This window comes from Solanum lycopersicum, chromosome 7 (genome assembly GCF_036512215.1).
Source record: "Solanum lycopersicum chromosome 7, SLM_r2.1".
Taxonomy (NCBI): domain Eukaryota; kingdom Viridiplantae; phylum Streptophyta; class Magnoliopsida; order Solanales; family Solanaceae; genus Solanum; species Solanum lycopersicum.
In genome coordinates this window covers 8,465,430-8,480,167 of record NC_090806.1, presented here as the reverse complement: position 1 = coordinate 8,480,167, position 14,738 = coordinate 8,465,430, and the positions used below count along the sequence as shown (strand labels likewise).

At 35.1% G+C, this 14,738-nt stretch overlaps 1 protein-coding gene across 1 annotated transcript; it reads right to left on the bottom strand.

Moving 5' to 3' along the window:
• Nucleotides 1–660: 660 nt before the first annotated feature.
• Nucleotides 661–10,802, bottom strand: LOC101250132 (uncharacterized). Its single transcript, XM_069287185.1, has 6 exons — nt 10,269–10,802; nt 5,917–6,250; nt 4,194–4,380; nt 2,833–2,935; nt 1,619–1,699; nt 661–1,503 (listed from the first exon to the last, which is right to left on the bottom strand). Exons 1-6 carry the CDS (start codon nt 10,800–10,802, stop codon nt 661–663), a joined length of 2,082 nt encoding a protein of 693 aa, XP_069143286.1.
• Between the last annotated feature and the right edge of the window lie 3,936 nt (nt 10,803–14,738).

Sequence of the window (14,738 nt, the reverse complement as noted above, 5' to 3'; positions counted from 1 at the left end):
ACCTAAATAATAAAATTTGTAAGCTAATATATTTTAAGAAATTTATGAGTATAAATATAAAATACAAAATACAAAATCAAAAAATTAAATAAAATGATTAAAAGAATTTGAGGGGATATTTTGTCTTTACCTAGATTAGTCCCATGGTATTAGAGCTAATACCACCAAATGGAAGGTATTACTTATACATCCTCTAATACCATGTACGGTGCATAACTTATCCCTGGATTGATAATACATAGACCCTAAATTTCTACCAAACATAGTATTAAATAATACCACACATAATACTTGAACTATTATCCTAATACTCCCTACCAAACGACCCCTTAGACTTTATTTCCTCTATGAAGACAGCTTGTGACAAGCTATGAAGATGGGTATCTTGGGTCTCCTAGACACCATATTAATTTCCATACTATTCTATAAATCTTGTGCCATGAGTAATAGGGTTTTAATCAGCTTGTGACAATCCTATGAATTTGATCACAATCTCTTTCATTGGGTTTCCATAGAATTATACAAAATCATATGCCATGAATAATAAAGTTTTAAGTATCTTGTGACAAATAAACAATAGTCTTTTAACGTATTTATACATTGATGAGTATATGTATATAGCATTAATGCTCAACTTTATTGACATAAATAAAATATTTCTCAAAAATCACAAACAACCACAGTGCTAAGTAGAGGATCAACAGCCCCTTTAAGAAAAGCTCCTTGGTCCCTAACTTGAACAAGATAATCCATAGCTCTCTTTGTGATGATTTCACCTGGGATTAGCACTGGGATACCTGGAGGGAAAGGGCAAATAAATTCTCCACAAACTTCCCCAATACTTTTTTCAAAATTCACTTTCTTTTTCCTAGCAAAAAAGGCTTCTCTTGGTGTACAACTCATGTAAACTTCTCCCAATGGCAACCTTTCTATACCATGATATAGTTGACTCTTCTTTTCGATAATCTCCATTTCTTCTTGAAAGAAGTTGTTTGATAAATACTTCAATCCATTAGCAAGTCTTTGAGTATGGTCTTTAGTTGTTCCTAAGCTAAAGGCTAATGTGAAAGATTGAGTTCCAATAAGTTCTGGCTGATTTCCATGACTTGCTGACAATATGTTATATGCTTCTAAACCTGACAAGCCAAGTTCTTGTACACCAATTGTCATCCTCAAAGGGTCCATATAAGAGAAGTTGTTGGAGAAACATGAGAGATCGAAAAGTGAGACTCCAGGAATGTGGTTTATTAGTTCTTTCACTTGTTGGACTAGTTCCATTACTTCATTGAAAAGGGTGTTTGGATTTTTACTTAATTCATCTCTAGTTGCATCCAAGGAAGCTAATAAAAGCCAATTTGGACTAGTGGTTTGTAAAGATTGAAGACATTTGTGCACTCTATCTCTATCGATGCGATCCCCGAATAAGTGTAGCATTGATGATTGGGAAAATGAGCACAAAACTGTGTGTAGATTGTATGACAAGATCTGCTCCTTGAGAAAGAGCTATTTTAGGCATATCAGGATGAAATTTGAAGTGAGATCCATGTGCTTCATCCACAATTAGAGGGATACCATGAAAATGGCATATTTGAGATATCTCAAAAATATTGCTACATACCCCATTATAAGTTGGTGATGTAATAAAAACTCTTGCTGCCTTTTTGCCTTTCTGTTCCAGTTCTTCAATTGCTATTTTCACCTGAAACATTATTAAAGAAGTAACTAACTGATAGTAATGTAGTGAGCTTGTAATGAGTTACCTCCTACCAACCCTGTAGTTTCCTTGGAAGATGATGAGTTGCCTAATGATCTGGTGAGGTCTCAACTTCAGCTATAGAAGAGAAAAGAGACAAACCAGATCTTGAGGATGCAACGCCAGCTATTACATAGTGTAGTAATTGGAACAACGGTTCTAGTCACACCTACTGTGGTGAATTCTGAACCTATCCATGCATCAATATTTACCTTATGCATGCATCTTCTAAATAAGCTCACCCTGCATGCCTGTATCCCATTTTTGACTATGTTACCTATTCAAAGCTGAATATAAGACATTCTTGACTGCCCTTTCTACAATCCCTGTGCCTACTACTTTCAAAGAAGCCTCTAAATGTCTAGAGTGAGTGACAACAATGCCAGAAAAAACTGCAGCATTAGAGCTCAACCACACATGGTCAGTAGTATGTCTTCCATCTGATAAAAGGTGAATGGTTACAAATCGTGTTGTGCGGAATTTGATATAATACAAAAAAATATAAACGCGAAAAAGAAGACAACAGATTTATGTGGTTCACCAATAAATTGGCTACGTCCACGGGAAGAGGGGGAGCAGTTTTATTATGGAGAGGCAAGAACATAATTACAGAATAGGGTTTGCCATAGCGTCTATATATAGTGCTAAGCTACGCCCTAACAGGCTTGGGCCCAAAATACATAATTGACAGATAATTAAGGGCCCAATTCAAGGCATTCAACAAATCTCCACCTTGACTTGAATTCTCCAAACAGATTCTTCAGACGCACTATGATAGTGCCAGGCCTCCCCCTCTTCCTCCGAATTGCCCCGCAGGGCAATTAACAGCTTCTGATGTTGAGCAAGTCCAAACAATGTTGAAACTTGCTCTGTGGAACCGGCTTTGTGAACATATCAGCAAGATTATCAGCAGTTCCTACTTTCTTCACCTTGATTCTCTTCTTACTTCTCAGAAAATGATACCTCACGTTAATATGCTTGGTTCTCTCATGATGGACTTGATCCTTGGCTAGACAAATTGCGCTCAAACTGTCACAATACACCGTAGCCTGATCATAATGCAGACCAAGATCACTAACCAGCCCTTTCAGCCAAATCCCTTCTTTTGCAGCCTCTATCAAGGCCATGTACTCCACTTCCATAGTAGACAAAGTCACTGTAGGTTGCAAAGTTGCCTTCCAACTGACGACAGATCCTCCAAGGGTAAACACATAGCCAGTCATCGATCTTCTTGTGTCAACATCTCCAGCATAGTCAGAATCAGAATAGCCAGTAACCAAGCACTGAGTATCACCTCCATAAATGAGACCAACGTCAGATGTAACTCTAAGGTACCGGAAAATTCTCTTCACAGCCTGCCAATGTTCTCTCCCTGGTTGTCCCATGAATCTGCTCACTACACTGACTGCATGTGCTAAATCTGGCCTTGTACAGACCATAGCATACATCAAACTTCCTACGGCACTGGCATAAGGGACTCGTGACATATACTCTTTCTCTTCTTCTGACTGTGGAGCGAACATGGCAATGAGATGGATATTAACAGCACTGGGGGTATCAATAGGCTTAGATGAAGACATGTCAAACCTCGCCAAGACCTTCTGAATGTAGCTTCTCTGTGACAAGAAAATTTTCCTTCTCTCTCTATCTCTAATGATCTCCATCCCTAGAATCTTCCGAGAGGCTCCCAGATCCTTCATCTCAAACTCAGCACTAAGTAAACCCTTCAGCTTCTGAATGTCATACTTCTTCTTTGCAGCTATCAACATATCATCTACATAAAGCACCAGATAGATGAATGAATCATCCTTGAGCCTATTGTAGTAGACACAACAATCATATGAGCTCCGAGTATAGCCCAACTTCACCATATAGCTGTCAAACCTTTTGTACCACTGCCTTGGAGACTGCTTAAGCCCATATAAGGACTTCTTCAACTTGCAGACGTGATTTTCCTTCCCTGGAACTTGAAAACCATCCGGCTGAGTCATGTATATCTCTTCCTCCAACTCTCCATGTAGAAACGCTGTCTTCACACCAAGTTGTTCAAGCTCCAGATTCTGATGTGTAACTATCGCTAGTAACACTCGGATGGAAGTATGTCTGACCACTGGTGAGAAGATCTCATTGTAGTCCACTCCCTCTCTTTGGTTGAAACCTCTGGCAACAACCCTGGCTTTATACTTGACTCCTTCTGCTGGTGATATCCCTTCCTTCTTGTTGAAAACCCATTTGCAAGTAATAATCTTTCTCCCCGAAGGCTGTATGACCAGATCCCATGTCTGATTCTTGTGTAGGGACTCCATCTCATCTCCCATAGCAGCAAACCATTTTTCAGAATCAGGACTTAAAATGGCTTCTTTGTAAGTAGACGGCTCAGATGTATCTACCTCTTTCAGCAACCTGCAGTGCATAACCCACCATGTCCTCAAAACCATACCTCGTAGGTGGCCGAACTCCAACCCTCCTTGGCCGATCTTGAGCTATACTCTGATGGATATCTGATGGAATAGATTCTGGGATATCAGTTTCTATCTGTGGCTCTTGATCCTCTTCTTCAGGTTCTTTTAAATCGCTCTCGTTCTGAATGACTTGAAACTCCACCTGTTTATCAAGACTCCCAGTTTCTGATGTAGTTGTAGGCTTCACAATGGTTCTAAGCAGAGAACTTTCATCAAAGACAATGTTCCTGCTCATAATAACCCTCTTTTCTGCTGGAGACCAGATTCTGAAACCTTTCACTCCATCTCCGTAGCCCACAAATACTCCCTTTTTAGCTCTTGGTTCTAACTTACCTTCACTGACGTGATAGTAAGTCGTACAACCAAAAGCTTTCAGATTTGAATAATCAGCAGCTTTTCCTGACCACATCTCTATAGGTGTCTTGCACTGTATGCCAGTATGTGGTCCGTGGTTAATCAAGTAGCAAGCTGTACTAACCGCTTCTGCCCAGAATCTTTTATCTAGCCCAGCATTAGAGAGCATGCACCTTGCTCTCTCCAGAAGTGTTTGATTCATCCGCTCAGCTACACCGTTCTGCTGTGGTGTATTTCTGACTGTACGATGTCGAGCAATCCCTTCATTCTTACAGAATTGATCAAATTCAGACCAGCAGAATTCCATCCCATTATCAGTTCGCAACCTCTTGATCTTCTTCCCTGTTTGATTTTCCATCAAAATTTTCCACTCCTTGAACTTCTGGAAAGCTTCACTTTTATGCTTCATCATGTACACCCAAGTAATCCTTGAGTAGTCATCAATAATGGACACAAAGAATCTGCAGCGTCCCAAAGACTCAACACGGCATGGACCCCAACAATCAGAATGGATATAATCAATTGTGCCTTTTGTTCTGTGAATGGCCTTTGGAAACTTGTTGCGATGTAGTTTTCCAAAAACACAATGTTCACAAAACTCTAGGCTCTTAACCTTATGACCAACAAGAAGATCCTCCTTTGACAGAATTTGCATCCCTCTTTCACCCATATGACCAAGTCTCATGTGCCATAACTTAGTCATATCCTTCTCGTGAACTTCTGACGATGCAACATGGGCTGAACCAGTAACCGTGGAACCTTATAGAAAATACAAAGTACCACGGATGACACCTTTCAGAATCAGATTTGAACCCGTCCAGACCCGCAAGACTCCATCTTTTCCCGACCAGCTGAATCCCTTGCTGTCCAAAAGACTGAGAGATATAAGATTTTTCATCATCAATGGAACGTGCCTGACCTCGTTCAATGTGCAGAAGCTACCATCATGTGTCCTTATCTTGATCGAGCCTGTCCCAACCACCTTGCAGACACAACTGTTGGCCATCGAGATGCTGCCTCCGTCTATCTGCTCATAAGTCGTGAACCACTCTCTCCTAGGACAGATGTGATAGGATGCCCCAGATTCGAGAACCCACACATCTGAATGATGAGTGTGCTCATCCGCAACTAGGGCAATGTCTTCTTCAGAATTGGTGCCTTGTTCAGCAACAGCAGCAGACACTGATTGTTTTTCCGATTGCTTCTTCTTCTTCTTCGGACAATCAAATTTCCAATGTCCCTTCTCCTTGCAGTAATTACAAACATCATCCGGCTTTGCACCCTTCGACATCGACTTATTTTTCTTTCTGCCATTTTTCCTTCCCTTTCCGCTACTAGTGAACAGACCGGAAGGTTGTATGTCCGTACTTGTGTCGTTAGCCTTATGTCGTAATTCCCTGCTATGAAGGGCCGATCTGACTTCTTCCAACGACACAGTATTTTTCCCAATAATGAACGATTGAACAAAATTCTCAAACGACATTGGGAGAGATACTAACAAAATCAGGGTAGCATCTTCATCCTCGATCTTCACATCGATATTACGCAATTCTAATAACAAAGTATTCAATTGCTCTAAATGTTCCCTGAGTTGTGTAACTTCAGCCATTTGTAAACCGAATAGACGTTGTTTCAGAAGCAGCTTGTTGGTTAGAGATTTTGTCATGTACAAACTCTCCAGCTTCAACCACAGACCAACAGCAGTCTCTTCATCCGAGACCTCCATGATGACGTCATCCGCGAGACACAGCATGATCGTTGAGTGCGCCTTTTCCTCCAGAATCGCCATCTCAGGAGTAACGACGGCGTTCTTGTCTTTCGACAACGGCGCCCAGAAGCCTTGCTGTTTCAACAAAGCCCGTATCTTGATCTGCCATAAACTGAAACTGTTCCTCCCTGTGAATTTTTCGATTTTCACGTTCAAAGCAGACATCTCGAATTATCCAAAAAATACTGATTAACCGAGAGGCTCTGATACCAATTTGTTGTGCGGAATTTGATATAATACGATAAAATATAAACGCGAAAAACAAGACAACAGATTTACGTGGTTCACCAATAAATTGGCTACGTCCACGGGAAGAGGGGGAGCAGTTTTATTATGGAGAGGTAAGAACAGAATTACAGAATAGGGTTTGTCATAGCGTCTATATATAGTGCTAAGCTACGTCCTAACAGGCTTGGGCCCAAAATCTCTTTTTCTTACTTAAGTGAGTCTTAAGATAGCTTTTAGTGAGGGAATTTCATGCTAAGGTGTCTATGGTGAAGCTAAGAAACTTCACTATACAGTAAATGAACTTCTGTAACAATGATATACTTCACTGTAAGATTTCCTAAAAATGTGCTAAATTGATTAAGTAACTTCTTATGTATTTCTAAGGTTTTAAATGTTATTCTTATGATTGTATTATGATATTTAAATCAAAAGATGCATGTTTTCAATGAATGTCCATTTTCATGATTTTTATGCAATATGTCATACTTAGTACATGTGTTTGTACTAATTCCATGCTTTTATCTATGTCTAAAGTGATTCATAGGTGAAGGTGCTTTTGGAGAACTAATCTTGGATTAGAAGATCGTTCAAGCAAGTTAAAGTATGCGCTCATTTGACTCGAGAGCATAGATGTCTTTATTGATTTTATCGAAGTATTGTAATAGACTTGGTAGTACTTATTTCTATTGTGTATTGGGCCGTGTCCCAAAGTATTCTTTTGTCTAAGATTTGATGAAATGAGAATTAGTATTTGTTATGTTTTATCTGAAAGATATTTTAAAGACTTATAAAATGTTTGTGAAATGTTTTAATTCAGCACTACTTTTCATATGTTTATATGCGATGAACAATACGGAAGGGCTTGTACAAGACCTCCGAGAGGTCAAGTACGCTGGTCGACGACCTAGGGAAATGACCTAACTACTAGGGTATAGGTGCGTGTAACGACAAATAATTTTGATTTTTTGTGTTGTCTCTTTGCTGATAGTGAACCAATGAATTTTGATGAAGCTGTTACTGAAAAAAATGGAGACAAGACATGGAGAAGGAGATTCAGTCAATAGAGAAGAACAACACTTGGGAGTTAAGAACTCTTCCCAAGGATCATCGAGCAATTGGAGTCAAATGGGTATACAAGACGAAGAAAAATGCCCATTGAGAAATAGAAAGATACAAGGCAAGACATGTGGCTAAAGGCTACAACAAAGGCATGGCATCGACTATGAGGAATTGTATGTGCCTGTTGCCCGCATGGAGACAATCCGTCAATTGATCTATTTAGAGGCGCAAATGAAGTGGAAGATCCATCAACTAGTTGTCAAATCGGTATTCCTGAATGGATATCTTGAAAAAGAAGTCTATGTTGAGCAACTATTAGGTTTTGTGGTTAAAAATCATGAAGATAAGGTATTGAGGTTGAATAGATCCTTATATGGGTTGAACCAAGCTCCACGAGCTTGGAATAGTTGCATTGATAAATACTTTTAAGACATTGGGTTTACTCGTTTTTTCCATGAATATGCTCTTTACATTAAGGTTCAAAAAAACTATGTCCCTTGAGTTTGAGATGACGGACATAGGGCTCATGTCATATTACTTAGGCTTAGAAGTGAAGCAAATGGAGGAAGGCCTCTTCATATCTCAAGAAAGCTATCCAAAGGAGATTTTGAAGAACTTCAACATGTGTTAATTGCAACCCTATAAACACCCCAATGGAAAGTGAAACAAAATTGTCAAAGTTTGACAATGGAGAAAAAGTGGATTCCACTTTGTTCAAAAGTCTCGTTGGAAGTCTGAGGTACTTGACATGTACGAGACTATATATACTCTTTCAAGTTGGAGTAGTAAGTTGTTTCATGGAAGCTACCACCTCCACTCACTTGAAGGTCTCTAAAAGAATTCTTCACTACCTAAAAGGTACAATCGACCTTGGAATATTTTATTCTTCTTCTGACAATTTTAATCTTGTGTGATATTGTGATAGTGATTATGCGGGAGATGTTTATGATACAAAAAACACATCGGGTTTTATGTTTTTCTTGGGTGATTGTGTTATTTCTTGGAGTTCAAAGAAACAATCAATTGTTACTCTCTCGACTTGTGAAGCTGGATATGTGGCAGCGACATCATGTACGTGTCATGCTATTTGGTTGAGAAGATTGTTGAAGAACTGAATTTGCCACAAAATGAAGCGACATTAATTTGTGTTGATTACAAATCTGTGCAAGCACTAGCAATGAATCTGGTATATCATGATCGAAGTAAGCACATAGACATAAGGTATCACTATATCCGATAATGCATTGCCAAGAAAGAGGTAGAGCTCAAGTATGTGAAATCTCATGATTAAGTTGCGGATATAAAATTAAGGGAGAGATTTGTGGAAATAAAATCTTGGCAACAATTAATTTGGCAGTCATACTTGTTGAAATTATTATCCACAAATGTGAAAATTGGTAGCCACCAATTTGAAAGTTGGTAGCCACATTTGTGGAAGTAGATAGTCAAAGTTTGGTATAAGTTTGGTAGAGTATGGCATCCAATACTTTTGTGGAAATTGGCTATCACATTATGTCATTAATGATGTAATAAAGGGTTCAAAAAACTCTATATATAGAGTAGTAATTGAATACTTGAAGACACACCAAAAATAGAGAAGCAATAGAGAGTAGAGAGAGTAATCAACAAACAACTTCTTAGTTTGTGAGAAAATAGTGCGCAAGTAATATTGTTTTGTGAGTTGTAAGAAATAAAAGAGTGTTGAGTGGTAGTCTTTTGATACTACCAAATTTTTCATCAATATTATTGTATTACTTATTCGGGTATCATATCTACCCATTTTAATATTTGTTGTCGATGTTACTCTCTTCCTATTGCTATTTAGTTTGGACATTATCCTGGGTGTGATTATCCGTTTGTCCAACACTCATCTATAGCTAAAATTGTCACTGTCAAGACTACCATCAGTGTAGCAACCTCACACAATTAGCTTCTATATGAAAAAGATGTTCATAATACATCTTTGCAGGGTGATATTATTGAAGATGTATACATGGAGATGCCTCAGGGTTTTTCAGAGGCAGGGGAAGTACAAGGTGTGTAAGCTGCTTAAGTCTTTATCTAGATTGAAACAAGTCTGCAGGCAATGGAATGTAAAGCTTTTAAAAGTTTTATTTAAGACTGGTTACTCACAAAGTCCTTATGATCATTCTCTTTTTACAAAGAGATGTCCAGGATATAGTTGTGATTCTTACCTATGTGGATGATCTACTTCTAACAGGCAGTATTAGTAAGTTGATACAAGAGATAAAAGACTTAATTCATAGCAAGTTCAAGATGAAGGATTTTGGTGACACCCAGTATTTTCTAGACTGAGATCCTAAGATCCAAAAATGAGATATTACTAAATCAAAGGAAGTATGCTCTTGATCTAATCTCAGACACTGATCTTAGTGGTGCAAAACCAGTAAATACACCCTTGGAAGTAAACATTAAGCTCACCATAATAGAGTATGATAAGTTGACTAGAACTGACGTCGATGATCCTATTCTCAAGGATATCACAAGATATCAGGTTAGAAGGTTGTTATACATTAAGTTGGCCACGACTTTAGCTTGGCCTCATCTGACATTTATATACTCTAATTTGTGTGTGCACAAGTAAACACTTAAATTATGTTGACATAATTGCTGTTAAAATTACCTGTAAGGGGGTAACGCCTCCAGCAATATCCCATCGAAGATTATGTTCATGAAGAATGTACTTTGGTTGAGCACCACAAAGCACCGTTGCTGAAGCGGCTGAAACATGTGAGTTTCTTGCAAGGATTAAAGTATCACCATGTGAACAAGTTGACATAATTGCTGCTAAAATTCCACAAGTTGTCCCACAAACTAAGAACCATGTTTGAGATGCACCAAAGAGGTTAGCAGTCATTTGTTGTGCATCTAATAATGGTCCAATTGGATAACCAAAACTATCAAGCTCTGGGAGCTCAGTTGCATCATGAAGAAAGGGACCAATACCGATAGCATCAACTAGTGAAGATGGTGCAGCTATGCCTCTTTTATGACCTGGAAAATTTAAAGGTGCTGCATTTTTCTTGACTGATGTTGTTATGGCATTCACTAAAGGTGGGAGTACTTTAGTTTCTTTTCTTTTGACTTCAGCTTGATCTGATAGGGTTGTTCCTTCCTGCTCTCTTGGTCCCTGTAAAAGTTTTTTCAATTTTTTCATGTTTGATGAATTTAAATGTCTTACTATAACTTTACAGTACATCAAAAATAATTATTAGCGGCAATTTATTCTTAAATGCCTCTAAATATGTATTTTTAGCGTTAATCAGCACTCTTTGTATATGTCTCTAAAGCCTTTAGCGACATTGGTTCTAAAAGTACTTACCTAATGCCGATAAAGAATTTAGCACTCTTTATTGATGTCAATATTTAGTGCCGCTAAAAGTTGTTCTTGTTTTAGTGTTACAACATGTACTTATGGGTAGTATGGGGATGTGATGGATTATTTTTAGTGATTCGGAAAATGTTTTTTCTTAGTTTTTTAAGGAAAATATCTTCTATTTAAAATACTTTTTTTGTTGTTGAATGTTTTAGTACATTAATTAACTCATATTACCTATTATTTTCTTTAAAAATATCTTAAATAATTGTATTTTGATAGGACTAAGAAAACATTCGAAACACAAATTTAGTTATATGTTTGTTCGAAGACTTTACCAAACATAATGAAAAATACAAGATTAAAGATAAAAAACAAAAAAGCAAGAAAATATAAGGTTAAACCCTTCCTTTTGTTGGTTTGGTTTGTACATTTAAAAATCTAACACAATTGATTTATTTTGGTAGTTGAAAAATCGAACCACCTCAGCTAAGTACACCCCTAATCTAAAATTGAATCAATGTGTACATATTAACTTTAAATTCTTTTGATATTAATGTATAGCTTGTTTGGCCAAATTTCTAAAATCATCTTATTTTTAAAATAGTTTTGATGAGAAATAATTTGTGTTTGATTAATTAAATTTTAAAACATTTTGAGCAACAACTCATTAGTGTTTGACCAATCTTTGAAAAAGTAAAGTATATTTTCGTAAAAGCATTATTTAAAATAGTGCTTTTGAGAAACTATTTTTTTCTTTTTCTTTGGAGGACATCTTTCATTACTCCCCCATAATACATACTTCTTAATAATAAACTTTTTTTTGAAAAAAGAAAACATTTCTACTCTCTCATTAACTTTGTCAAATAGAGAATAAATATGTTATAATATTTGAATGATCATAAGACTATTAAAACATGTAAACTTAAACATATCAAGTGAACACATATAGGCTATGTCATATCGTATATAGGCCAAGCACCAACGCCCCAAGAAACAAGAAAAGAAAGTAGTACGAGTTTTGTCCCTACAATAATATATTTGTTTTAGTTTGATTAAATATCAAGTTTAAAAAATTTTAAAAAAATAATGGAATCTTGTAATGTTAAACTTAAAATCTGTGTAATATATCAAAATATTTTTTGAATTGTGGACAAAAAAATGACATATGTAGGATGTTGAATATAAAGAGTTGCTCTATGTTTTTATTTATTTATCTAATATAAAGAGTTGCTCCCTATGTTTTTATTTATTTATCTAATTTTGACTTGATACATGGTTATGAAAGTAAACAGGACCTTTGAATATTGCGGTCACTAAATATATTTAGAATGTATTAAAATAATTTTTAGTATAATCATCCTAATCATATCATATAATTTCCTAATCATATCATGTTAAAAATTAGAATTAAATATTTGCAAAAAAGAATAAGTGAAAGAGACGTAATTCTTTTTAAACGAAAACAAAAAGGAAATTATTGATTGAACCAAGGAGAATACGCTAGCCATTTTTAAAACATATTACAGAACAAAATAAGATAAATAAATTGAAACGAAGTAAATACTTCTTAGCAATCAAACATAAAAAACAAAAATTTCATACAAACCATTGTTTTGAAAGTAAAAAGGGAGAATTTCTTGCTTATATTTTTCTCTCATAATCTATTTGAAATAATTCCTAGATTTTTATGAGGGCTTTACAATGAGATAATAATTACTCCTTCGTTTCATAAAAATGATATTGTTTGATTTGACACGAAGTTTAAGAGTAAAGAAGACTTTTGAATCTTGTGGTATTAAATTAAAGTTAGGTCAAATGTACAAAATTATTCTTTGATCTTGTGGCCTTAAACATGTTAAGTAAAAACTGAAATTAAAATGTTACCAAAAAAAAGAGATGCATACTAGGAAAGGAGATCATTCTTTTTAAAACGGAGGGAGTAGTAAGTACCAAATCGAAGAAACAACTCCCTTCTTTCCTTTTTAGTTGTCCACTTTTGAATGACGCACCTATTAAAAAAATAATTAATGACGTAGTGAGTTTACCATTTTACCTCCATCTATTGTGAAGTGGATGAAAAATTTTACATTTTTCAAAGTAATTTTAATTGAGGGTATAATAGGTTAAAAAAATATTCTTTCTTGATTTGTCAAAATGAACAAGTAATTAAGGATAACTATAAAAGGAAAGTGGACAAGTAAAAAAGGAATGGAGGGAGTAATTGATAAGTAAACGATAAATATTAAAGGATTTTGGTTTTACATAATGAAAAAATATGTTTCTTTTTCATTTTAACATGTTATAGTTATAGGTTATTTACAATTTATTTTAAATTGTGTCAATTGATACTTTGTACAATTACTCATAATTATCTTATAAATATCTCTGATGGTGTAAAAATTCTTCAACTATTAGTATACATAAAGCTTAAAACTAAAAAATCTAAATATGTACAAAAAAGTAATAAACCAATTGCTCATGAGTAGCCCTTCTTGCTATGGATGTGCTGGAAATCTTGTGATTGACAAAAGTTAATCCAAAACCTTGCTAACAAAAATAATAAGCAAGAAAATTTTTTGAATCCAAACACAAAAGATAAAATATATGATAAATTGCATGAATAATTTTTAAACATTATGATTTATAACTTCATATAAGAAGTTGCATGAATAATTAGCAAACATTATGATTTATAACTTTATACAAGTACTTACAATATTTGGCAAGGGCAAAGCTACTGATAGATACATATTTTGTTTCTCTTAATAGAACAAAACAATATAAAAATGAAAAAATGAATGATTTTTGGGGTCCCATAAATACTTATATTTATAATAGGAAAATACAAGTTTCTCCTATTCATAATGATGCTTCTTTTACTTTTCATTAGGAGTGGCAAATGAGAGGATCCAATATATTGGGTCATTAAACAAAAATAATAAATATTTGATACAATTCACATTTTAAATAAGTAAAAATAAATTATTTTAAGACTAATATGAATAAATACAGATACTTATTTTATAGTATGGATCTTGTTAAAAGTTTCAAAAGCAAAATCTTTAGCCCTCCACCCCAGCCCCCCACATACACACAAAACATAAAACTTTTTTTTTTCTTTTGAAAAAAAAACAATTTTTTATCACCACTAACTCGGCCCTTATGCCCTACCAACCAACCACCCCCACAATCTCCCACCCTCAAAACCTTAAAGATATTTTTTGGAAAAAATATTGTTTTTTTAAAAAAGAAAAATATCAAATTACTTTTTCGCTAACTCCCTCCCAAAAAAATTGTATTTTATATAAAAATAAAAGTATTTTTTTTAATTACCTCACCCTCCTACCATTCCCCTCCCATTCCAATCCCTTCCCAAAAAAAAAAGTTATCTTGTTTTCAATTTTTTTAAAGATTTTTTCGTTACCCGACCACCTACACCCAAAACAAATATTAATACCAATTTTATGTAGCGGTGTTATGGTCGGATTGGTTTATATTTTTCAAATATTAAACTAAAATATTTGTGTCGATTTTTTAAATCTATAAATCAAATCAAATTAATAAATTCGGATTTTTTAACTTCGAATTTTTTCAAATTTTTTGAGTTTTCGGGTTTTTATGCTAAAGTATTTACAAAAAATAAAAATAAAAAATTTCTATGAACATCAATTCATGTTTGAAAAAAACATTAATAGTATAAATATTATGTCATGAAATTATTAAATATCTGACAAAATATAATTTATCAAGTCTAACCAAGTAATAAATGGTTTG

Bases quoted from the DNA above. Each gene is read 5' to 3' on its own strand.
- LOC101250132 (XM_069287185.1), bottom strand. From the start codon at position 10,802: ATGAAAAAATTGAAAAAACTTTTACAGGGACCAAGAGAGCAGGAAGGA. The intron at 6,251-10,268 runs GTAATTTTAACA...CTGTGGTTGAAG, and splicing joins GAGGCGTTACCCCCTTACAG to CTGGAGAGTTTGTACATGAC. The intron at 1,504-1,618 runs GTATGTAGCAAT...TGCCTAAAATAG, and splicing joins CATCACCAACTTATAATGGG to CTCTTTCTCAAGGAGCAGAT.